We start from the raw sequence: 26,111 nt of genomic DNA, 5'->3' as shown, positions 1-26,111 counted from the left end.
CCTAGCTACAATGACCTTGTGATCACTAATCCCTGTACCAGTCATGATGCTCTCTATTAGCTCTGGATTGTTTGTGGCTAAGAGGTCAAGTGTGTTTTCGCAACCATTTACAATTTGCGTGGGTTCGTGGACCAACTGTTCGAAATAATTTTCAGAGAAAGCATTTAGGACAATCTCGGAAGATGTTTTCTGTCTACCACCGGTTTTGAACAAGTATTTTTGCCAACATATTGTGGGAAGGTTGAAGTCCCTACCAACTATAACCGTATGAGTGGGGTATTTATTTGTTACGAGACTCAAATTTGTGAACTGTTCAGCAACTATATCATCGGAGTCTGGGGGTCGGTAGAAGGAGCCAATTATTAAATTAGTTCGGCTGTTAAGTGTAACCTCCACCCATACCAATTCGCAAGGAGTATCTACTTCGACTTCACTACAAGATTAACCACTACTGACAGACACACACTCCACCACCAATTCTGCCTAATCTATCATTCCTGAACACCATCTGAGACTTCGTAAAAATTTCTGCAGAACTTATTTCAGGTTTTAGCCAGCTTTCTGTACCTATAACGATTTCAGTTTCTGTGCTTTCTATTAGTGCTTGAAGCCCAGGTACTTTCCCAGCACAACTACAACAGTGGTGGACAGTTACTGCCCCATTAGCCTCACCAACGTTCTTTCCAAGTCACTCGAACGCGTGGTGAGCCGGAGGTTGAGTCGGCTACTTGAGTCTTGGGGCCTTCTTGCTCCGTCTCAGGGTGGGTTCCATAAGGTCTGCTCTGCCACCAATAATCTGGTGTGCCTGGTGTCTGTCATCCGCACGGCCTTTGCCCGCCGTCAGCATCTGGTCGCCGTCTTTTTTGACATGCGGAAGGCATACAGTGTGACTTGGCGACATCACATACTCTCTACGCTTCATGGTTGGGGGTCTTCTGGGTCTGCTCCCAATTTTCATACAAAATTTTCTGTTGCTTCGTTCCTTCTGCATGCAAGTTACGTCATCCCATAGTTCCTCCTGAGTTCAGGAGAATGGGGTACCGCAAGGATCTGTCTTAAGTGTCTGCCTCTTTTTAATTGCAATTAATGGGCTCGCTGCGGCGGTGGGAACGTCTGTCTCAGCTTCCTTGTGTGCTGACGACTTCTGCCTATACTTTAGCTCCACTGGCATTGCAGCTGCAGGGCGCTATCCGCAAGGTGCAGTCGTGGGCTGTAGCGCATGGCTTCCAGTTTTTGGCTGCCAAGGCCTGCGTTATGCATTTCTTTCGGTGACGGACGTTCACCCTGAGCCACGGCCCTATCTTCACGGCGAACCACTTGCTATGGTGGAGGCACATCGGTTTTTGGGATTGGTTTTTGATACACATTTGACTTGGCTCCCTCATATTCGGCAGCTTAAACAGACGTGCTGCCGGCATCTTAACGCTCTTCGTTGCTTGAGTCACACCAGCTGGTGTGCCGATCAGTCTACTCTTCTATGGCTGAATCAGGCATTAATTCAGTCCCATCTAGATTATGGGAACCTGGCTTACGGTTTGGCGTCACCTTCCGCATTGCAGTTGCCTGACCACTTCCTTCACAGCGGGATCTGACTCGCCACTGGAGCTTTCCGGAAAAGCCCTGTCAACAGTATACTTGTGGAGGCAGGTGTCCCTCCATTGTGGTTCCGGCGCCAACAATTATTGGCTGCTTATGCTGCACATGTTTGTAGCTTGCCTGGGCATCCCAATTATTGGCTCCAGTTCCCTCAGTCGGTCGTCCATCTTCCAAAAAGGCGGCCCCGGTCAGGGTGTATGATTGCAGTTCGCGTCAGAGCTCTTCTCTCTGGGCTTCAGGTTTTCCCTCTTCCACCTCTTTTCCGGGCCCCTCTGCGTGTACCCCCGTGGTGTGTGTCCTGCCCATGCATTCGGCTTGATTTGGCACAGGACCCAAAGGACTCAGCCCCACCTGAGGCCCTCCGCTGCAACTTCCTTTCAATCCTTGCCGCATTTCCCGTCTCTGCCATAGTCTACACCAATGGTTCGATGGTTCTGGTAGAGTTTGGTATGCTTTTACTCTTGGGGAACAATCTGAATGTAGTAGCCACCAGAAATATCGCGGGAGGCGCACATTGGCACGGCGCGTCACGGACGGTAGTTGCCGCCAGTAGAGTCCCGTCCACCAGAGGGCACGCGAGAATTCGGACGCGACCTCTGCCAGCGTAACAACAAGAACAACAACAACAACTCCGGCAGGACAGGCCGTGCGCAGTCAGTCAACATCGGGCATGCCTAGGAGACAGTCCCGGTCTACGCTAAGTGAAGTGCGACGTAACGTGAACAGTGTTACTACACAATTGGCGACGAGTAGGGTCGTTCTTTCGCGTGTTGCGTCGTTGTTCCGGTTTCGCAGTTTCTCCACGGCATGGAGGATTTGGTGCGGGTTTTGGTTGCGCAGCAGACGGAGCTCATGGCCACCATGAAACAAGTGCTTCCGGCATTGCTCTCCACGCCGTCTGCTCCGGCGCAGTTCCCTCCTCCCTTTCCCCCGTATGACGAGACGGCGGAGGATTGGGACGCATATGAACATCGCCTTCGGCAGCATTTCCAGGCGTTTCATGTTGCCGATGCGGAGGTATGTCGTGCTCTCTTCTTGTCTTGGATATCTCCCTCGCTGTATCAAGTTTTGCGGCAGCTAGCGCCGTTGCAGGAACCCTCATCCTTGTCGTTTGACGCATTGTGTTCATTGCTGTCTTCATATTATCGCCGCCGCACGCATGTTGTGGCGGCTAGGGTCGAGTTCTATCAATGCAGGAAACAGCCCCATCAGTCTTACCGGGCGTGGGCCGCTACCCTGCACGGTCTTAGTCGCAAGTGTCATTTTGTCATGGAGCAGTCGCGGGAGTCGTATGCCCATGTTATGGTCCGCGACGTCATTGTTTGTTCGGCCCCTGATCGGGAGGTCCGGCAACGGGCCCTGCAGTTAGAAGACCCTTCCCTCGAGGAAGTCTTGTCCATTGCTCAATCGTATGAAGCCTCTCACGCAGCAGCTCAACAGCTGGAGGCGTGGTGCGACGTCGCAGAGGTTCAGGGCGGCGCGGCCGCGTCCACTGTGTCCAGGGTGGACGACGTGCGAGCGCTACAATCCGGCCGTTACGGCCGCTCCCGCGCGGCGCGTAAACAGAATTCCGCCCGCCGGCCCCTGTTGCCGTCCTGTGCGTCGTGCTATATACATCACGATCGGTCAAAGTGCCCCCAGCGTTGGGCCGTTTGTCGCAAATGTCATAAAAACGGTCACATTGCTAAAGTTTGCCACTCAGCCTTAAAGGAATCGAAGGAAGCAAGTACAGAGGACATGGACGTTGACATTCAGAAAGTTTCATCGGGCCAGGCTCCAGATGCATCGGCACGCAAACTCTTTATCGAGGTGTCGGTTCGGTCGCGCCGGTTACGACTGCAGGTAGATACGGGCGCGGCAGTTTCGTTGTTGAATGCACAAACGTATTCCGACCTTGGATCGCCCCCGTTGGCGCCAGTTTACCGGCGTCTACGCGGTTATGGTAAACAGTTCATTCCCCTCCTGGGTCAATTCACTACCGACATGACTTACAAATCAGTCACTCGGCCTATTACTTTTATTGTTGTCAGTGATGCGAGCTCCGCTAACCTTTTTGGCCTGGATGCCTTTCAAGCTTTCGGTTTTTCTATCGCTGACACCATACAGTTGGTCTCCGAAGACGTTCCCTATCACTCATTGGAATCTTTGATCTCAGACTTTCCAGATATTTTTGAGGAGGGCCTGAGGCGTGTTTCAGATTTTGAAGCTCACTTAACGTTGAAGGCGTCTGCTCGCCCGCGTTTTCTACGCGCGAGGCAGATCCCCTTGGCTCTCCGCCCTCAGGTAAAGGAAGAGCTCGACCGGCTGACAGCCCTAGGGGTCGTTCTTCCCATTTCTTCCAGTGAGTGGGCTTTGCCCCTCATTATTGTCAAGAAGCCCTCGGGAAAATTACGTCTTTGTGGCGATTTTAAGGCCACCATTAATTCCCAATTGGTGGTGGACACCTATCCTTTGCCTCGTGCTGATGAATTGTTCTCCGCCGTGGCGGGAGGCACTATTTTTCGAAAATCGATCTGTCAGAGGCTTATCATCAGATACCACTTGATGAGGACTCCAAACGGCTGGCAGTCGTCAACACCCCGTTTGGCCTTTACCAATACCAGCGGTTGGCTTTTGGGATATCCAGTGCCCCGGCGATATTCCAGCGTTATCTTGAGCATGTCTCGTCGACAATCCCTCATTGTATTAATTACCTGGATGACATCATTGTCACGGGCCGCAGCACGACGGACCACTTGCACAACCTTCGCACCCTCTTTCTCAAATTCAGGTCTGTGGGCTTGCGTTGCAACCTGCATAAGTCAACCTTCTTCCAACCGTCCATTGAGTATGTGGGCTACACCATATCTCGGCACGGCATCCAGCCACTAGGCAGTTTGGTCCAAGGTATCGTCAACCTTCCTCGGCCCACTTCGCTGAAGGAGTTACAAGCTTTTTTAGGCAAGATAGCCTATTACCACCGGTTCATTCCCAGGGCTTCCACTATAGCCCACCCCCTGTACTGCCTTCTGCACCAGGGTGTTCCTTTTGATTGGTCGCCTGCATGCGAGCGAGCGTTCACCTCGTTGAAGGGCCTCCTCACGTCAGCCCCTTGTTTGGCTACTTTTGATCCCCATAAGCCGTTGGTCCTGGCTACGGATGCTTCGCAATATGGGGTGGGGGCGGTCCTGGCCCATCGCAACGCAGATGGTTCCGAGCGACCACTGGCGTTTGCGTCGAAAACGCTTAGTCCCGCGCAGGCCCATTACTCCCAGGTGGAAAAAGAGGCTTTGGCCATTGTCTACGCTGTTACCAAGTTTCACCCTTTCTTGTATGGCACGAAGTTTCAGTTAATCACTGACCATAAGCCGTTAATATCGTTATTTGGCCCCGCCTCTCAGATTCCGGATAGGGCAGCCCACAGACTACAGCGCTGGGCCTTGTTCCTCTCTAAGTACCATTATGACATTCGTTTTCGCCCTACAGGCCAGCATGCCAACGCCGACGCTCTTTCCCGTCTTCCGGTGGGCCCGGACCCTACATTTGATCGAGAGGAGATTATGTGTTTTCATTTGGATGTGGCGTCCCGCCAAGCAGTTGATGGCTTCCCGATCACTAGTTCTCGAGTCGCCAGGGAAACGACGGCTGACCCGGTTCTCCGGCAAGTAGTTCGCCTCATTCAGCAGGGGTGGTCGTCCCGCCCTCCGGGCCGGGCCTCGGACCCTCTTCGTAATTATTTTCTTCTACGAGACCGTCTCTCGGTCTTGGAAGGAGTTCTCCTTCTGGCTACCGATGATACAGCTCCTCGCGTGGTTGTTCCTGCAAGTTTACGAAGGGAGGTCCTCAAGTTATTACATGCGGGGCACTGGGGTGTTTCCCGTAGTAAAACCTTGGCTCACAGACATGTGTACTGGCCCGGTATTGACAGAGAAATTGAGCACTTGGTGGCCGCCTGTTCCCAGTGTGCGAGCCAACAAGCATCTCCCAGGGCAGCGTTCTCTTCATGGCCGCCGGCAACCCAGGCGTGGGAACGTGTTCACATCGATTTTGCGGGCCCGTTTCTCAATGGCTTTTGGCTCATTGCCATTGATGCTTATTCCCGATTCCCATATGTGGTTCGCTGCTCCTCAACCACTTCAGAAGTTGCAATCCAGGCACTAGCAAAAATCTTTTCTGTGGAAGGTCTGCCAATCACCCTGGTCTCGGACAATGGACCGCAGTTTCTTTCGCAGACCTTCCAGGATTTTTGTAGGCGCTTCGCTATTCGGCACGTTTGCTCTCCCCCCTTCCATCCACAATCAAATGGGGAAGCTGAGCGCATGGTGCGCACCTTTAAGACGCAGATGAAAAAGTATGTGCACGAATTTCCTGCAGAGGAAGCATTGACGTTTTTCTTGACGGCATACCGGACCACACCAATGGGAGACCGCAGCCCCGCAGAGCTCCTCCATGGGCGTCAACCTAGGACTCTGCTGCACCTCCTCCAGCCTGGTCCTCGCCAGTCTTCACAAAACGGAGTACCTGGCTTTCCACTGGGTATGTCAGTCTGGGCCCGTGGGTTTGGTCGCAATCCACATTGGATACCGGCGGTGGTCCTGCACCGCCATGGCCGCCGGCTCTATACCTTGCAGGCGGGGGACCGGGTGGTACGTCGTCACCAAAATCAGCTCCGTCCACGTTCGGGCACCCACCCTCCGACCTCTCGGACACTGGCTTCCCCATTGCCGGGACCTGTATTGGTTTGACAGGGGACGTTACCTCCTCTCCCTGCTGTGACTCTGCCACACTGCGATGGTTCTCAGCTTTGGCAGCCTCCAGTGGCTCCAGCACCGGCATCGCCGTCATTCGAGATGCCCCAGCGAGAGCCGGCCCGGTTTCGCAGGGGGCTAGTTCCCCTGTGGTCGTCCCTTCCCCTTCGTCCCCGCCACTGGGTCTTGCCCCTCCTGCGGTGGAACAGGATCCAGACTTTGACAGCTTGTCGCCCGTGCTGTCCCGGGCTCCGGTTGTGGGACGACGGGGGCCTCTTCGTGTGGGTCACTTCCAGCCATATTCGAAGGTTCCAGCTCGAGGGTTGGCAGATCCCCTCGACTCCGGCCATCCAATGGATGTGGAGGTCATCGCTCCTGCCCGACGCTCTACCTTCCGACGCAGTGGATCACAGTGGCTTCACCCCCCCCGAAGGAGGAGGAGTGTAGTAGCCACCAGAAAGATCGCGGGAGGCGCACATTGGCACGGCGCGTCACGGACGGTAGTTGCCGCCAGTAGAGTCCCGTCCACCAGAGGGCATGCGAGAATTCGGACGCGACCTCTGCCGGCGTAACAACAAGAACAACAACAACAACTCCGGCAGGACAGGCCGTGCGCAGTCAGTCAACATCGGGCATGCCTAGGAGACAGTCCCGGTCTACGCTAAGTGAAGTGCGACGTAACGTGAACAGTGTTACTACACTGAACAATGCTCATTACTGGATGGCTGCAGTGTTTTCACTCCAGATCTCGTCGCCATCTCTCGCACCCTAGAGTATATCCGCTCCTGCTCAGGTGAGTCCTTTGTTATCTGTAGTGACTCCCTAAGTGGTTTACGAGCTATCGACCAGTGTTTCCCTCGCTCTCATCTGGTGATGGCTATCCAGGAGTCCCTCCGTACTCTTGCCCGTTGCGGCCGCACTGTGGTCTTTGTGTGGACCCCGGGAAAGGAATGTGTTGACACGCTGACCAAGCAGGCTGTCTGTGCACCAGCCTTGGAGATTGGCCTTTCAGAGAGTGACCTCAGGTCAGTTTTGCGGCAGAAGGTACTTTGCACCTGGGGTGAAGAATGGTGCATCTTTCCTTCACCCAACAAACTTTGGGCCATCAAGGAGGCTACCGGTGCGTGGCGCTCCTCCTTGCGGGGCTGTCGCAAGGACTCTGTTGTCCTCTGCCGGCTGCACATTGGCCACACCTGGATAACACACAGCTATTTATTGGCGTCACGAGGACGCACCTTTATGTCGCTGCAGGTCAGCTTTGACGGTGGTCCACATCTTGTTGGACTGCCCGCTTTTAACTCAGCTGAGGCAGATGTTTGCGCTGCCTGATACACTTACTGCACTTTTATCAGATGACGTTGTGATGGCAGATTTAGTTTTGAGTTTTATTCGTGCAGGGTTTTTTTTTTTCACTTGATCTAAGTGTTTGTTCTTTTTTTGTGTTGAGATGGGCCTTTGGCCTATGATTTTAGACTGGGTTTTTTAGTGTGTTTCTTGGTGCTTGGCTTTTCCTTTTTTGTTTCTATGGTTGGCCAACCACTGTCACACTCTGTTATTTTAATTCCTTTTTTCTGGGCTCTGTCTGTGTCTTTCTTGTTCTGTGTCATCTCTTGTCATCGCCATTGTTTGTTCTTATTCTTTGTGGGTGTTTCAAGTTCTTGGAAAAAGGACCGATGGCCCTAATAGTCTGGTCTTTTCAATCCCACAAATTAACCAACCCTCTCTTTTCGAGCATGGGGTCCCGGGTTCGATTCCCATTGGGGTCGGGGATTTTCACCTGCCTCGAGATGACCGGGTGTTTGTGTTGTCCTCATTGTTTCATCATCATTAATGAAAGTGGTGAGACTGGACTGAGTAAAGGTTGGGAATTTGTAAGGGCACTGATGACCGCGCAGTTGAGTGCCCCACAATCCTAAACATCATCATTTTCATCATCATCTTAAGATTTCTCCAGTTGTGATGACCAGGTGGAATATCTCACAAACATTATCCTTTCTGCTTCAGAATATTCCATTCCTCGCACTTCCTCTGTACCATGCTGTGTCCCAGTCCCTTGGTGGACTGAGGCATGCCGTGACGCAATTCGTGCACAGAGATGTGCTCTGTGCATTTTAACCGTCATCCTACAATGGTAAACTGCATTCATTATAAACAGATGTGTGCAAAGTGTCGTCGCATTCTTGGGGGTAGCAAAAAAGCTAGCTGGATTTCATTCACTAGTTCCACCACTTCCTCTGTCATGTGGGCCAACCTCTGATGGCTCTCTAGGGCCAAGATCCATTCACCAATTTTTGGCCAAACAGTAGCAGGCGATGTTATCATGGACGCTATTGCTATCTCCAACACCTTGGGCCGCCATTTGCGGGAATTTTGAGCTCTTTCCCACTATCACCCTGGCTTCCTCCATTGTAGATGAGTCGAGGAGGCTGGGGCAATCCTCCCCTGTGGGTTCGGAGGTTAGAATTGATCTGTGGTATTCCTGCCTGTTGTACAAGGCGACTAAAAGAAGTCTCTCACATTTCAGCCTTTACGTGTTGGTCCCCTCTCGGGTTTGACCTCCATCCTTTCCAAATTTCTGGTACTGGTGCATGCCATTTGGTGAAGGACGCCTTACGTGGTGTTTTTTGTTTGTGCATTATGCACCAAGATCTTATATGCTACTTATTGTCGTGTAGCGGCCTTTGCACCCAACGTCTTATGGGTTGCCTCCTTCTTGTCTCCTGCACCATACAATCCTTCGCGCCCACGACAATTCTGGACCATTTTGGCACCCAAAATCCAGTGCAGTAGCCAGTCCGTCCTGGTGGGGTTGTCATGTACCCTCTTTGTGGTAGACCCCTGACAACACAGTGATCCCACTGCTGATGCCATAGCTGAGACCTCCCCATGTATGCCAAGGAGTAGGTGCCCATCCTTCTGGGGCACCAGGACTCCCGGAAATGGCCATCCCACCAGGTGGCTCTTGCTGAGGCTGGACGGCGCCCATGGGGAGAGCCCCTGGTCGGAGTGGGTGGAATCAGGGCAAATGACTTGCAATGAAATGGGTTAAATCATATCAAGCTGGTGGTTGCTCGGCTCCAGCAGTCTCGAAGCGCGTACAAGATGAATTTGATTCTGCAACCTATGATTCCCAATCGTTCCCCTCCCTGGCCATGTCTTGGGAGGACCGTAGGGCGACTCGGTCTCATGAGCTGTATTCACCTCGGTACCCAGTTTGCTGCAGGACTGATGGAGAGACATTTCAGGCAACAAAGCCCCGTTTTTCATAGACCACCTTGAAGGTAGGTTTGTGGAAGTGGCGGCGTTGTCTAAAGTATGCATCAGGGCGATTTTGATCCATGTGCCCCCCCAGTCCAGTCACGAGTGCTGCTCGCCTGTGACAAACTTGGTGACATCCTTGTCTTGATTATGCCCCATATAAGCCTTAACATGGTCCAGGGTATTATTTTTTGTCGAGACCTCCTTTTGCAGTCGTATGAGGAGCTACATGCCAACTTAGAGCGACAGGGTGTCCACTTCGTCCAGCGCATGCACAGGGGACCCAAAGAAAACAGGGTTGCTGCTGCTGCCCTCATCTTGGCTTTTGAGGGTGACTTGTTGCCTGAAAAGGTCAAGTTGTTGGTTTACCGTTGTGATGTGAAACCATACGTCCCTCCTCCTATGCTGTGCTTCAAGTGCTGGAAGTTTGGCCACATGTCGTCTCGCTGTACCTCCAGCACCACATGTAGGGATTGCGGTCGTCCTCTGCACCTGGGCACTCCGTGTGCGCCTCCTCCCAATTGTGTCAACTTTGGGAAGCACCACTCTCCCGGCTCGCCTGACTGCCCTTTTCTCCATAAGGAGCGACGAATTATGGTAATAAAAACCCTGGACAGGCTCACCTAACAGGATGCGAAGAGGAAATATGAATGGCTTCATCCTGTGCAGATGACTACCTTGTATGCTGCGACTGCGACTTCGTTGCCTCCGGTGGTGACAGCTGTCCGTGCAGTTGTTAAACCTCCAGTGGGCCCTCAGGGCCGCCCTGGCTGTTCCCCCATGTCTGTGATGGAGGAGATTGCTTCTTTGGGTGCTCCCGAGGTACCTCCTTTGGGAGACCAACCCCCAAATTGACAGGAATATCGGATCCTGCGCCCCCCCCCCCCCCCCTCCCTCCTCTCCCGCCAGAGGTACACCAGCCTCCTCCGACTTCTCTTTCCTTGCATGGAAAGGATCCCTTGGAAGTCTACCTTCTAAGGCATCCTCCAGCACGACAGTTGCCATCAGTCAGTGGCTCAAGGTGCCAGGAGCGGCAGATCACAGAGCTTCCTGCACTTCATCTGTCCCTGACCCTCCTTCTGAGACTCCCTCCCAGGTTGCTCCTCAGGAGCAGCAGGAAGAGGAAGAAGAAGAAGAAGAAGAAGAAGAAGAAGAAGAAGCTGGGTACGTTGGAAGAGTTTCAGGGTGCCTCTGTGCCACAACTTGACAACTCTGTGGCACAACTTGACTAGAAGAAGGGATTGGTTGGTAGGACATGTTTTGAGGCATCAAGGGATCACAAATTTAGCATTGGAGGGCAGCGTGGAGGGTAAAAATCGTAGGGGGAGACCAAGAGATGAATACACTAAGCAGATTCAGAAGGATGTAGGTTGCAGTAGGTACTGGGAGATGAAGAAGCTTGCACAGGATAGAGTAGCATGGAGAGCTGCATCAAACCAGTCTCAGGACTGAAGACCACAACAACAACAACTGTGCCACCTGCTACTACCAGCTCTGCATATGAGGATGATTTGCAGCTTTTGGTGTCCCCCGGATGATCAATCTTGCCTCTTCCTCAGACGCAATGGTCCTCGATTCAGGCTCTCCTTCAGTGGTGGTGGATGACCCAGCGCTGTAATCTGCCTTCTCAGTCCCTTCATGCCTTTTTCGGCTGTGGACAATTTCATTCTCCAGTGGAATTGCGTAGGTTTTTTTCCCACCACATTTCTGAGCTCTGACAACTTCTCAGCCTTCACCCTTTCTTTTTCATTGCTCTCCAGAAAACTTGGTTTCCGGCGTTGCGAACCCCCACCTTCCATGCATATCGGGGTTGTTATAAGAATCGGGCAGCTTATGAGCAGGTATCCGGTGGCATCTGCGTCTACGTCTTTAACTCTCTTTAGAGCAAGTGTGTCCCTCTTCAAACACCTTTAGAGGCTGTCGCTGTTCGGGTGTGGATGCCACAGGCTGTTACTGTCTGCAGTATCTATCTTCTGTCAGATGGTGATGTCCCACAGCATGTATTGGCTGCGCTGATAGCCCAACTGCCGCCACCTTTTCTGTTACTGGGCGACTTCAGTGCCCATAACCCTTTGTGGGGTGGATTGGTGGCAACAGGTCGAGGCACTGTCATTGGACAAGTGTTGGCACAGCTCGACCTTTCTCTTTTAGATGATGGTGCCTCCACACATTTCAGTGTGGTGCATGGCACGTACTCAGCCATCGACCTTTCAGTCTGTAACCTTAGCCTTCTACCATTTGTCCAGTGGAGTGTGCATGACGACTTGTGCGGTAGTGACCACTTTCCGATCTTTCTGTCACTGTCCTAGCATCACTCATCTGGGCTCCTCACCAGATGGGCTTTGAATAAGGCTGACTGGGACTCGTTCACCTCCATTGCCACTATTGAGCCTCTTTCTCATGACACCATTGATGTGGTGGTTCACATGGTCACCACCGGCATCGTTTCTGCAGCGGAATCTGCAATTCCCTGTTCTTCTGGGTCCCCTTGGCGGAGGACTGTGCCTTGGTGGTCACCAGAGATTGCTGAGGCGATTCGCAATCTTAGGTGGGACCTCCAATGTCATAAACGGCACCTGTCACTGGACCGCCTAATTGAAGGTAAGCGGCTCCGTGCCCGTGCCCAGGCCCGATGCCTCATTCGCCGATGGAAGCAGGCGTGCTGGGAAAGTTATGTCTCCACCATTGGCATCCGGACCTCTCTATCGCAGGTTTGGGTGAAGATTAGGCGACTCTATGGCTATTGGACCCCCGTCGGCATACCTGGGCATTCCCTAAATGGAGCAATCTGTACTGACTCTGACACAATTGCAGAACTCTCAGCAGAGTGTTATGTTCAGGCTTCCACTTCTACGAATTACCCGCTGGCCTTACACTCCCCGAAAGTGCTGTTGAAATGTCGGAGCCTTTCATTCCATATGCACCACCCTGAATCGTACAATGCTCCATTCAGTGAGTGGGAATTCCAGAGTGCCCTAGCCGCTTGCCCTGATACGGCTTCCGGGCCAGATCTCATCCACTATCAAATGCTCAAACACCTCTTGGTGAACTGCCAGCAACACCTCCTAGACCTATTCAACCATATCTGGGTTGAGGGTGAGTTCCCGTCACAATGGCGCGAAAGCATCATCATCCCAGTGTTGAAACCTGGCAAGAACCCACTGGAGGTGGACAGCTACTGCCCCATTAGCCTCACCAACATTCCGTGAAAGTTACTCAAACTCGTGGTGAGCCAGAGGTTGAGTTGGCTACTTGAGTCTCGGGGCCTTCTGGCTCCGTCCCAGGGTGGGTTCCATAAGGGCCGCTCTGCTACCGATAATCTGGCCTGCCTGGAGTCTGCCATCCGTACGGTATTTGTCTGTCGACAGCATCTGGTTGCTGTCTTTTTTGACATGCAGAAGGCATACAATACAATGTGGCGACAGCACATCCTCACCACATTTCATGGGTGGGGTCTTAAGGGCTCGCTCCCGATTTTTATTCAAAAGTTTCTGTCGCTTCGTTCCTTCCGCGTCCAAGTTGGTCCCTCCCATAGTTCCTCCTGAGTCCAGGAGAATGGGGTCCCGCAAGGCTCTGTCTTGAGTGTCTGCCTCTTTTTAGTTGCTATCAAAGGGCTCACTGCAGCTGTGGGAATGTCCGTATCGGCTTCTTTGTATGCTGATGACTTTTGCCTGTACTATAGCTCCACTGGCATTGTGGTTGCTGAACGGCAGCTGCAGGGTGCTATCCGCTAGGTGCAGTCTCAGGCCGTATCATGCGGCTTCCAGTTTTTTACTGTCAAGATTTGGGTCATGCATTTCTGCCGGCATCGCACTGTCCACCCTGAGCCATGGCTTTATCTTGATGGTGAACCTCTTGCTGTGATGGAGACGCATCAGTTTTTGGGATTGCTTTTTGATGCCCAGTTGACTTGGCTCCCTCATATTCGGCAGCTTAAACAAACATGCTGGCGCCATCTTAATGCTCTACGTTGCTCAAGTCACACCACCTGGGGTGCCTATCGGTCTACCCTTCTATGACTTTATCAGGCGTTGATTCAGTCCCATCTCTATTATGGGAGCCTGGCTTACAGTTCGGCATCGCCTTCTGCATTATGGTTGCTTGACCCCCTACTTCACTCCGGGATCCGACTCGCAACCAACGCTGTCCGCACAAGCCCTGTAAACAGCATCCTTGTGGAGGCTGGTGTCCCTCCATTGCGGATCCGGCACCAACGACTAGTTATGCTGCACATGTTTGTAGCTTACCCGGGCATCTGAATTACCGTGTCCTGTTCTCCAACTCGGTTGTTCAGCTTCCAGAACAGCGGCCCCGGTCAGGATGTATGATCGCGGTTCTCGTCCGGGCATTAGCAGCCTCGGTCGATGGAAAGTCTCAACAAAGCAACTTCAGACAGAACTGACAGATCCAAATTTAGAACTATTATAATTCAGTTATCAATTAAGATAAATGATCAACCATTGTGATTAATCAGGAGAGACTTAGTAAAATTGTATTCTCATGTAATTTTTTTTCAGCATTGGAGTTGTTCTGCAGTGCTAAAACAAAATGCTCTTCTCAATAAATCAGCTGAGCTGTTATTTAAAAAACTACAAATTAATTGTTTATTTCAGGGAAAATAATAAACTACCATCTTTGACTATCCACACTACTAATTATAATTTTTATAGCCTTAGTAAGTCTTATAGTCTGAACCTGAGTTAAGAAAAGGTTAACTAGGAATTCATTGCTTGCATTGGGCTCTTAGCAAAAGGAGAAATGGTGATACTTTTTTTATTAATTGTCATTGAATCTCCATTTGTACGCCAAGAATCTTTGGTATCCACAGTAATATACTCATCTGTCCCCACTTTGTCACATACAACATTTTACTGACAAATGTTTAAAAAATGTGAAAAGTACTTTAATTGCATGAATCATTGATGTCATAAATTTGAATCGGTCCTCCCACAAGCAAAATTTCCATTCAGTTTCACCAGCACCATCTTTTAGAAAAGTGATTTAATAGATAATTGACGAATCTTTGGTAGTACAGCAGAGTCCCGCTAATCCAAACCGCGGTAATCCGAACGTTCGGTTAGTCTGAAAATGAAAAATGTATGTCTAAGTATGGAAAACTGTGCAGTAAACTGCTGTACATACACACTATTTTAATTTACACAGTACAGTAAACATGTATTAGAAAAATTGGCAAGAAAACATTAGGTTTAAACAATGCATAGCAATGAAAGATAAGCTGTCAAACCTACTAAAATATAGCAGACATTTTATCACTTTTTAGGTGCCAAAAACTCAATCATTGTTTTTTGGCGTAATGAAGACAGTCTGTTGTATGATGCGTAGTTGCGCCATCGTCTCATAAACATCAAATCAGCAGGTGTAGCAGAGGGCTGTTGCTCCAAATAATGTAGCGCGAAGTCAAGGGCTTCTGCTGCGTCACTGTGAAGCACCAGCTCTCCTTTGCCACTTTCAGGCTCATTGTCACTTCTGTCACAGCAGTCCACTTCTTCCTGGTCTTCAGTCATAGCAGCAAATAAATCAGCATCAGTAATGTTCTCCACACATGCCCCATCTGCTGCCATCTACTCATCTACGTCTCCTTCACTAGCTTCTTCACATCCAGGAATTGTCTGTATCATTTGTAGTAGATTTTCCTCTTCATTTTCAACTAGGTTGTCCTGAAATTCAAGAGATGTCCACAGTTTTTTCCACAATTTTCTCAGAGTATTTTCTGAAATATTCTGCCATGCCTCACCGGCCCAATAAGCAACATCCTTCACATTGTTCTTTTTCATTTTTTCCACTAAAGGAATGCTATCATCTTGGACCAGCATTCTTAAAAAATTGTTTTCTGTAAATCAGTTTCAATGTCTGCAGTACATCCTGGTCCATCTGGTGTAGAAGTGGTGTAACATTCAGTGCCAAAAACTTAGCCACAATTTCTCGATCACATAATTCCTCAGTGCTGAGGTGAGATGGTGCGTTATCAATCAAACGAATTGCACAGGGATAGAAATGATTTTCCGTAGAAAACTGTCGAACAGAGGGAACAAACTGGCCATGAAACCATTCTTTGAACAGCTTACCATCCATCCGTGCTTTTTTTATGGTTGCGATAATATACAGGTGGGGACTTCATGTTGCAGTTTTTAAAAGCTCTGGGCCTAGCAGATTTGCCGATCAGCATTAAATGCAGCTTGTGATTACCAGCAGCATTGCTGCATGCTAGTAAAGTCACACGATCTTTGCACATTTTAAAACCAGGAGCATGGTCTTCTGCTTTTGATGCCAGGCTTTTTGTTGACAATGCCCTAAAATTAAGGCCAGTGTCGTCGGCATTATAAATTTGTTGGGGAGAATAATTTTCCTCTCTTATCATTTTTTCAAACTCACCTAAGTATTCCAATGCTGCATCACGGTCAGAAAAAGCTTCTCTCCAGTAATTGTTAGCTGATGGATTCCATGACAGTTTTTTGAAACTGTCCAACCAACCCATACTCACACTAAAAGACTCATCACCATTCATTAACTGATTCAGGTAAACAGCCTTTTCCTGAACCAGTGCTCCACTCAAAGGAGTTCCCCTTTCTCTTTCCTGCATAAACCAAAGGAAAATAGCTTCATCCACTTTATCGTACTGGGACTGTTTCAAAGTTTGCCAAATTTTGAGTGTTTTTCCTGAAGGCGTTGCACAGGACTGTTCAAGCTTCACTAGGCTCTTCTTCCAATCACAAATGGTTGCATTACCAACACCCATTTCTGTTGCCAGCTTAGATACATTTTCACCATTGTCTATCCGCATCAAAGCATTCAGTTTTTCTTTGAGAGTTAATGTTGTATGTTTCCATTTACTCATGACAAAAACACGTAGACCACTATACCTGAACGAATGCAATACAACTGTTAAGTGTGCCAGCGAGTGATAACTCACATAACCAAGTGCTTTGCAAGCCAACTCGCAGTGCACTGACCTCAGACACTACAAAGGTCTCAACAATGCACAACAACAAGTGCAGGGAGTGAGAGTGAGCCATTGTTCCCACACTTGTTTCCACTTGTTACCATAGTGTACCTACTTATCTGCTTGGTATACTTCATTCTAGAAACTCGTCACCGTAATTCCGGTTAATCCAAACAAATTGGTAATCCAAACAAGGTCTGGTCCCAATTAATTCAGATTAATGGGACTCTTCTGTAACAGTGACGTGAATTTTAGTACGAAATTTTCTCTCTGCAGCAGTGTGTGCACTGATATGAAACTTCCTGGCAGATTAAAACTGTATGCCGGATTGAGACTCGAACTCAGGGTTGGTGCTTTACGCAGGCTAGTGCTCTGCCGACTGAGCTACCCAAACACGACTCACCATCCGTCCTCACAGCTCTACTTCTACCAGTATCTTGTGTATATTCAGCTCACACTCAGCTGCAGAATAAAAATTTCATTCTGGAAACATTCCCCAGGCTGTGGCTAAGCCATGTTTCTGCCTTACCCTTTCTTCCAAGGGTGCTATTCTTGCAAGGTTCCCAGGAGAGCTTCTGTGAAATTTGCAATGCAGGAGACGAGGTACTGGTGGAAGTGCTGATTCGTGCTTTGGTAGCTCAGTCAGTAGAGCACCTGCCCTGTAAGACAAGGGTCCCAAGTTCGAGTCTCAATCCAGCACACAGTTTTAATCTATCAGGAAGTTTCTATGAAATGATACATTTTTGTAAATTATTATCTTGAAAATATACTTTATTGTTTCTTTTCAGATGGAGGTAGGAGTTGTGAAGGTTGCTGATGATCAGGACTTTGAAAAGCTGAAACAGTTGCTTGATAACCATAATGGTTGGAAGCTAGATTACAGTAAGGATGCTGTCAAAGTCTGGACTAAATCAGTGGTGGACACAAGCTTCAAAATGATAAAGGTATTTAATTTATATGCACAACAGTTTTGAGTTGTTGTCTGTCCTCTTAGATTTTTAATTTGATTTTTTAGTAATAGTTAACTCAGAGAATTTTTTGCAAATCATATTCATTCACTTAACAAATTTTCTCGTATCTGTTGCACAACTTCAACTTCTGTTCTCTATACGTCCTGTATCAAATGCAGTTTACCATGGAACAGTATCATAAGGGTGGATTTGTTTGCATCGTGCTGTGTGATTTTCAAACTATGAATGATAATATTGCTACATTCTAAGATCTCTGTACTATTTGTAACGATTGTGAGGTATACTTTCCTTGTTTTCCAAAATAGTATTCTTCCAAAAAGCACTTTTGTTTTCTGTGAAATAATACATTTCAGAACTGTAAGCAAAATCTGCTATGTAGAAATCCAAATTATATTTATCAGAAATATAGTTATGTTCTATGTTGTGGTCTTCAGTCCGAAGACTGGTTTGATACAGCTCTGTGCACTACTCTATCCTGTGCTAGCATCTTCATCTCCGAAAAGCTACTGCAACGTGCATCCATTTGAATCTGCCTACTGTATTTATCACTTGGTCTTCCTCTACAATTTTACCGCCAACACTTCCCTCAACTATTAAACTGATGAGTCTTCCATGACTCAGAATTTTCCTATCAATGTATGATGAAACGGACCTGAATTTCATAGTCTCGTCTTTGGTAACACCATTCTTGATCAGTTCAAAGCTGAAAGAGTAAATGAGTGTGGGATAGTGTTTGCTGAAAGACATTCATAACACCATATTTTAGCATCACACACACACACACACACACACAAATTTTTATTCCTTTCAAAGATCAGTTATTAATTATTGTGACCAGTTTTTATGATGGAAGCAATAATATGCACAAGTCTTCAGGTCAGCACACACAATAACAGTTTTGAAGTTTTCAGTTGTGGCCCAAGATAAACATTTCAGATTCATCTAAGCTTACATTTAGAGCAATCCTTTAGTAGCTCATCAGATATAATTACGCTGCAATAATTCATGTCAGCTGGTGTGTAATTAACATGACCATGTGCAACAATCACTCACTTTGATGATAATAAACATTCACAATTTGTCTTGTTAATCATGACATAAACCAGTCACACTGTCTGTTAATTAGAAGTAATGTAATCCTGCGAAAGATTTTACATTCACACAGCAGAGTAGTGTGCAGCATTCTAGCTTGAGCGGCCGCAGTTAGCTGTTGTGTGTGTTAGGTGCTCTTGCTTTTGTGTGTGTGTGTGTGTGTGTGTGTGTGTGTGTGTGTGTGTGTGTGTTTTCTGAAGAAGGCTTTGGCTAAAAACTAAATTCTGCAACTCAACATGTCATCTTTACGGTAAGTAGCAATCTATTCTTTTCATAATATTGTTGATATTCCAGCCTGAAATTTGCATTGTTTAAGCATTATGATTCCTTAAATGGTGGAAATAGGCCATCCTAATCCCCTTTGGAAACTAAAACTGGACAATAGATGTACCACAGTAGTTATATTAATATTGTTTCTGCTAGCTTCATAGTAGAGACCTTGGACGGAACAAAGAAATATTGTATTGTTCAGGTTCTCAAATGCATGTAGCTATTTAGTCTCATCCACTGATATCCTTACACTGCTGGAGATGCTAACTTTCCTGTGCACGCATGATTTCTGCATACCTTATCCAGTTTATCCAGCCTATGGCATAATTTGAAGGCAAAATATCCTTGAACTGTTCCATCAATGGGCTTCTGAATGTGACCACTCATATTTACACAGTCCTTCCAATCACATAGCTATTTCAGATATTGAATCTTGTAAGTCTTGTGGGACAGATTAGAGCAGAACATTGTTCCACACTGGAACATCCTTAGCATTGCCATGTTTGCTAGCTTTGTTCATTCATTCATTCTCATTCATTCATTCAGTCATTCCCTCATCCTGTTCCATAGATCCTATAAAGAAGGAAAGCTTCCAGGGATGTGGAGCGAGTCAAGGGATACATTGACATAACAAGTTCAACAGCATAACCTGCACTATTAATAAGTCAGTACGGGCTCCCTGTTGTTGACATTTTTTGCTTTTTCCTCTTCCTCCTCCAACCAGCAACAACAACATGGAAGGTGCAGATAAACATCAAAAGGTTGGAGAAGTGAATGATGTGAAGCAGTTTCAGTTTCTTCCAGAGGAGACCACCTGTGTCAGTTTGCATATTTCAAGGAACATTTACACTTCACCACACCATTCTGAGGATGACTGATTCAATGAGATTTCTGAGTCTGTAAAACATAGAGCATATATGCTCCAATTTTGTAGAGCGTTTGTGCAGTCCCAGCTTGGTTATGTGTGCCATATATATGGACTGAGCTGGCCACGGGTACCTATACCACCATTCTTATAAAGGACAAGAGTTCTTCACCACCACAGATGTGAAGAGATCCAACATGGCCCTAGATTTACTACCGTGCAAGAGGGAGAGTGCTCCAAATTATATACCAGGGGCATTCACATATAAACCAGAACTTTGTTCAGTTGATATCCATAGCAACATGAGCAGCATGGCGAATTGCTTGTGGGAGAGTGGATAGGGTACAGCCATGCACACTGCTGACACACTTGGATCTACCATTTCAGTATCACAGTGAGTGAACGAGAAGTACTAGTATCTGTTATGTAACATTATTATTTGTTTTCTCACCAACGAGGGTGTGAAAGTTTTGAAGGGACTTCAAGCCCAGTTTGATGATGCTACACTGAGAAAACCCTGAGTGTTCTGTTGTCCCAGACATTTCAAAAAGTTTGTGATAGAGTGAAAAATCAAAATCGTAAATAGTGCCCAACTTCAATGAAATCCATATTCACTTCGTGTGTGAGCTTTCGGAAGACTGTCACCACGTTACTGTTGCTGAGACTGCATCACACATGGGAATAAATGTTGGAATTGCTGATATTATGTCAGACACACTTACATACAGAAAAATAATGGCAAGGTGGACTCTACATCTTCTTACTGAGGCATAAAATAGTGTGCACAAAGACATCTGTCAACAATTACTAAATCGCTTTGAAGAAAGAGGAGAGGCTTTTCTCAACTTAATTGTGACCTGCGGTCATGTGCTGTCACCATATTCCAGAGAACAAAAAGATGAGTTTCGAGTGGAGTAAAGTTGGAGAGGGGCCACTGCCCAAGGCCACAACTTGACTGTCGCCAGAAAAGTGAGTGAGAAGTGTGGGCTCTGTCGTAGGTTTGTGAGTAGTGGGTTACAGTGTGGGATTTGTTGAAAGTATTTGCATTGGGTGGAATGCAATGGGGAAGCCATTGGGCGTTCTAGCGAGATCCTCTCCTGTGAATGCAGAATCTGTAGTAGAAATAAACTGATAGATGAGCAGGAGTGTAAGATCTGTGCTCTTCAGGTGCAGTTACAATGAGCAAAGGAGGAACTAGGTAGGTTGAGGTGGGTGAAGGGGGGTGGGGAATTGGAACTGGGAACTGGCAGTTGGCAAGAAGGCATCTAGGGGGAGGAGGAGGTATTCAGACAGTTATACTTTGCGTATATGCAATAGATTTGACTAACTGTCAGACTTGAGTGGAGAGGAGCCTCTTCTACCTGTAGATGTAGGGAACATGTAGCAGTCCTCGGCAGTTGGGAGGCCTAGGTCAGTTGCAAAGTCTAACAGAAAGAAGAAGGTTCTGCTACTAGGTATTTCCCTCATTAGAGGTGTGGGCCAGCAGTTGCAGGAAGTGTTGGGGAGTGAGTACCAAGTCAGCAGCATTGTGAAGCCTAGTGCAGGGTTGGCTCAGGTGACTGGCAGCGTATGGGAGTTATATAGGAATTTTATGGAAGAGGATCGGGTAGTGATGATGGGTGGAGCAGGGAACAGTCTTGATAGGGATGTGGAATATGATGTAGGTGGTGACCTGGTAAAGATAGCTACTCAAACTAGTGGCACTGATGTGCATTTCGTGCAGCAGTTTCAGCTTCATGATCTGCCTCATCTTTATGCGGCTCTTAGGCATGTTAACGTGGGGCTGGAGATGGCACTGATGGCAGAGGGCATGGGTCACATTTCAGTGGTGCCAGTTGGGTTTATCAGTGGACTGAGTTTCACTAGGCATGGTCTGAATCTCAATGGGTATGGAAGGGGTGACTGGCAAAGCTTGGAGGTGACAGTGTAGTGGGTGGTGATGGGATCACTCATGGAAAAATTCCTGCGGTAGTTGGTGTTAAAAGCTGCACCTTTTTTACATTGAAGTGAGCTGATGGGTATACCTGCTTAAAGGAAGTCCCTCTCTTCAGAGGACGTCATGTGTCCAAGTAGAGAAGGAATTATCATATTTCATCAGAATGTAAGAGGTATTAGAGATAAAGTTAGTGAACTGCTTACAGATGTTGACTGAAATTATTGGTGTATCGGAGCACCACTTAAATAATTTGACAATTCAGAGGCTTCCTTTACTAGGATACAGATTAGCTGGCTGTTTTTCAAGGAGTTCCTTATGGGGTGGGGGAGTGGCAATGTACATAAAAGCAGTATCATGGTACTCCACTGAACAGATATTTAAATATTGTGCAGGGGCAGTTGAATTTAGTGAACCTAAACTTCTAATTGTTGTTGTTTATAGGTCCCCCAACTCTGATGTCAGAGGATATCTGCTCAAGCTAAAGAGGGTTCTTGGTTCACTTTGTAGGAAGTACCAGAAATTAGTTAAATGTGGTGACTTCAATGTAAATTTTGTATATGATGGTGCAAGAAAAAGGATGTTGATAGATCTCCTAAATTCATATGATCTGAAGCAGACTGTGTTTTTTCCAACTAGGGTGCAGGGGAACAGTAGCACAGCCATAGACAATATTGTTATTCATTCTTCATTACCGGATGGGAATTCTGTTTGTAAAAGGGTGAATGGCATTTCAGACCATGATGCACAAATTTTAACACTAAAATGCTTTTGTACTAAAACAAACATCACATATAATACAAACTATGTAGGAGAGTTGATCGAACAGCAATAGAAAGTTTTTTAAACCTTGTCAAGGAACAAGAGTGGCAGGATGTTTATAGTGCCGATAACATAGATGATAAATACAATGCTTTCCTTAACACATATCTCATGCTCTTTGAGAGTTGCTTTCTATTAGAACATTCTAAACAGGGTACTAGCAGTAATAGGTAGCCCGGTCAGCTGACTAGTGGGATAAAGATATCATGTAGAACAAAGTGGGAATTATATCAAAATGTTAGAAGTAGTCACAATCAAGCAACAGTAGCCCATTACAGACACTATTGTAAGGTGCTTAAAGTGCTATTAGGAAGGCAAAGAGTATGTATTATGAAAATAGAATAGCTAATTCACGGGATAAAATTAAAACCATATGGTCAGTAGTGAACGAAGTGTCTGGTTGGCAGCACAAGGTCGACGATATAAAGTCAGTTCATAGTAAAAATATTTATGTTACTGATAACTCAGATATATGTACAGTATTTAACAATCATTTTCTGAGCATTGCTGCTGAATTGAATAAAAATTTAGTTTCTAAAGGGAATCATATAACTTGCTTGGCAAATGCCTTTCTGAGATTGCTGTTTGAAATACTCCTCTGTGGTACAGACAAGTGGGAGATTGAGTCAATAATTAAATCACTAAAGACTAAGGACTCTCATGGATATAATGGAGTGCCTAGCAGAATATTAAAGTACTGTGCTGCACATGTTAGCCCTGTATTTAGCCATATTTGTAATTTTTCCTTTCAGAATGGTCAATTTCCTGAGGATTCAAATAGTCAGTAGTAAAGCCACTTTATAAAAAGGGAGAAAGGGATAATGTAGACAATTTTAGACCTATTTCTATGCCATCAGTGTTTGTTAAAGTTATTGAAAAGGTTGTGTATGTAAGGATATTTGATCATTTTATATCACACGATTTGCAATGAAATGTACAATTCAGCTTTAGAAGTCTTTTAACAACTGAAAATGCTATATTCTCATGGGTACTGGATGGGTTAAACAAAAGGTTTCAAATGCTAGGCATATTTTTTGATTTAACTAAGGCATTTGATTGTGTTGATCACAAAATATTGCTCCATAAGTTGGACCATTATGGAATACGGGGAGCAGCTCACAATTGGTTCACCTCTTACTTTAGCAACTCACAGCAAAAGGTCATTATACACAATGTTGAGAAGGGCTGTGATGTGGGGTCTGAGTGGAGTACAGTCAAGTGGGGTGTGCCCCAGGGATCAGTGTTGGTGCCGCTCTTGTTCCTTATTTATATAAATGATATGCCCTCTAGTATTACAGGCAACTCTAAAATATTTCTGTTTCCTGATGACACTAGCTTGGCAGTGAAGGATGTTGTGTGCAACATTGGCTCGGTTTCAAATAGTGTAGTTCATGACCAAAGTTTATGGCTTGTAGAAAATAAACTAATGCTATATCACAGTAAGACTCAGTTTTTACAGTTTCTGACACACAATTCAACAAAACCTTACATTTTAATTTCACAGAATGGGCAAATGATTAGTGAAACTGAACAGTTCAAATTTCTAGGTGTTCAGATACATAGTAAATTGTCATGGAAAGCCCACATTCAGGATCTTGTTTAAAGACTTAAGGCTGCCATTTTTACTATTCAAACGGTATCTGAAGTGAGTGATCGTTTGACACAAAAATTAGTCTACTTTGCTTATTTTCATTCGCTTATGTCATGTGGTATTATATTTTGGGGTAACACTTCCCATTCTAAAAGCATATTTTTGGCTCAGAAATGGGTGGTTCGGGCAATAAGTGGTGTAAGTTTGCAAACCTCGTGTTGACCTCTGTTCACGAGTGTGGGTATTTTGACATTGGCCTCTCAATATATATGTTCCTTACTGTCATTCCTTGTTAACAATATTAGCGTATTTCCAAGAATAAGCAGCTTTCACTCAGTTAATACTCGGCAGAAATCAGACCTGCATTTGGATCGGACTTCCTTAACTCTTGTGCAAAAAGGTGTGCAGTATACTGCTGCATCCATTTTCAATAAGCTGTCACTCGAATTCAATAATCTTAGCAGTAATCAACACGCTTCCAAATCGAAACTGAAGAGTTTCCTCATGGGTCACTCCTCCTATTCTGTTGAGTAGTTCATTGAAAAATTAAGCTGATTCTTATTGTATTGCTGATAGTGTTTACTTAAACTTATGACTAACTTTTTTCAGGTTCATGAACATTTATTTTTATCTGTTATTACTTTTATGTTGTAATTTCATGTACTGACACATTCCATGACCTTGGAGATTTGCTCCTCAATTTGGTCCTACGGAACTTGACGTGTAAAAAAAAAAAAGAAAAGGAAAAAAAAGAACGTCTAGGACTTGTAGAGGGTAGTGAGTACAGAACATTTTGAATAGGAACCCATGTCCAGAATCGTATCATTTCCACTCTACGAAAGTCTGCTTAGGGCAAGAGAAACGTCTCAGAGATCCCTGTCCTGGTATGCAACAGGGTAGACACGATGACGTGTACTACGTCAAACGATCCCCAGATGTCACTTACTGTCTGCTTTGCCGTGAGACCGAGTCAATACCTGTGCATCGCTGATAGAGGAAACATCGTGCAGTACATGTTTGTGGAATACACAGACATGCTCCTTGTGTATGGCTAAGCTGGAGGTAACGGAAGAGCTGCTTGTGAAAAACTCACTAAGTTACATTGGCAACCTATTAAATACTCAGCTCATCGTTCAGACTTGTCCCCAGGTGATTCCCATATGTTAGGTTCACTGAAGGAGGGGAATGTTTTGAATATGATGCTACAGCCAAACAAGATGTGTGCAATTGTACGGAGGCAGCCAATTTCTTTCTTCCATGAATGAATTTGAAAACTTCCTGTCTGATGGGGGGGGGGGGGGGGGGTGAGGAAATATTTCTGCTGACAGAAACTATGTAGAAAAATAAAGAATTCCATTTGTATTAGTATGTGCCACCAATAAACCTGTTTTACAATATTGTAGTGTACATGAGAATGATGCTAGTATTTAAATTAAAACGCTGCAAAAAATTTTGTGAGCCCAGATTACATACCAGTCTACAACGGTAGAGCTGAGCAGTCTCTGTGGTTTGTTGCACTCAGGTTCTTAAGAGCTTACCAAATGAATTCAGAGTCCATTATGATGACGTGCAAGCAGTCTTGAAGGAAACTATAGCAGAGGAGACATTATTGACCTCTGAATTCCTTCACGTTCTGTAGTCATCTTTGTACAGTACAAGACATACAGTGCATGTTTCAAGCAGAGAACCAGTCCATATATGACACGCTTCTTTGCTTACAATTTCAAGGTGATGTTCTTCTGGATACACAGACACATTGTAATGCAAAACAATGAACCGGTGGAAGTAGCACCCAAAGAGACCCGCAGTATCCCTTATGTGGAGAACATAAATTCTTCCCATGTGCTGTGTGCTGCATCCAGCAGATCCAGGATTGTGATGGAATATTGACACTTGATAGTCCATAGCAGAGCAGTGCTGGATGCACTCGGCAGTGGCAGGATTAGTGTGTAGCAATTGGCACCACTCCTCTTGCGAGTAACCAACCACCAGCAACATAGTTAGCTGGCCTATGTTTGCACTGCT

The 26,111-nt window shown here is 46.5% G+C and overlaps 1 protein-coding gene across 5 annotated transcripts in view; it reads left to right on the top strand.

Moving 5' to 3' along the window:
- Window positions 1-26,111, top strand: part of LOC126091857 (START domain-containing protein 10-like) — a 124,065-nt gene that overhangs the window by 34,344 nt on the left and 63,610 nt on the right. For all 5 annotated transcript variants that reach the window (XM_049907127.1, XM_049907128.1, XM_049907129.1 and 2 more), the window contains exon 2: window positions 17,331-17,486. In XM_049907127.1, coding sequence (XP_049763084.1) covers window positions 17,331-17,486 — 156 coding nt within the window. The remainder of the gene's footprint in view (window positions 1-17,330; window positions 17,487-26,111) is intronic.

The sequence above is a fragment of the Schistocerca cancellata genome, chromosome 7, assembly GCF_023864275.1.
Source record: "Schistocerca cancellata isolate TAMUIC-IGC-003103 chromosome 7, iqSchCanc2.1, whole genome shotgun sequence".
NCBI lineage: Eukaryota > Metazoa > Arthropoda > Insecta > Orthoptera > Acrididae > Schistocerca > Schistocerca cancellata.
This window is presented reverse-complemented; position numbering and strand designations above follow the sequence as displayed.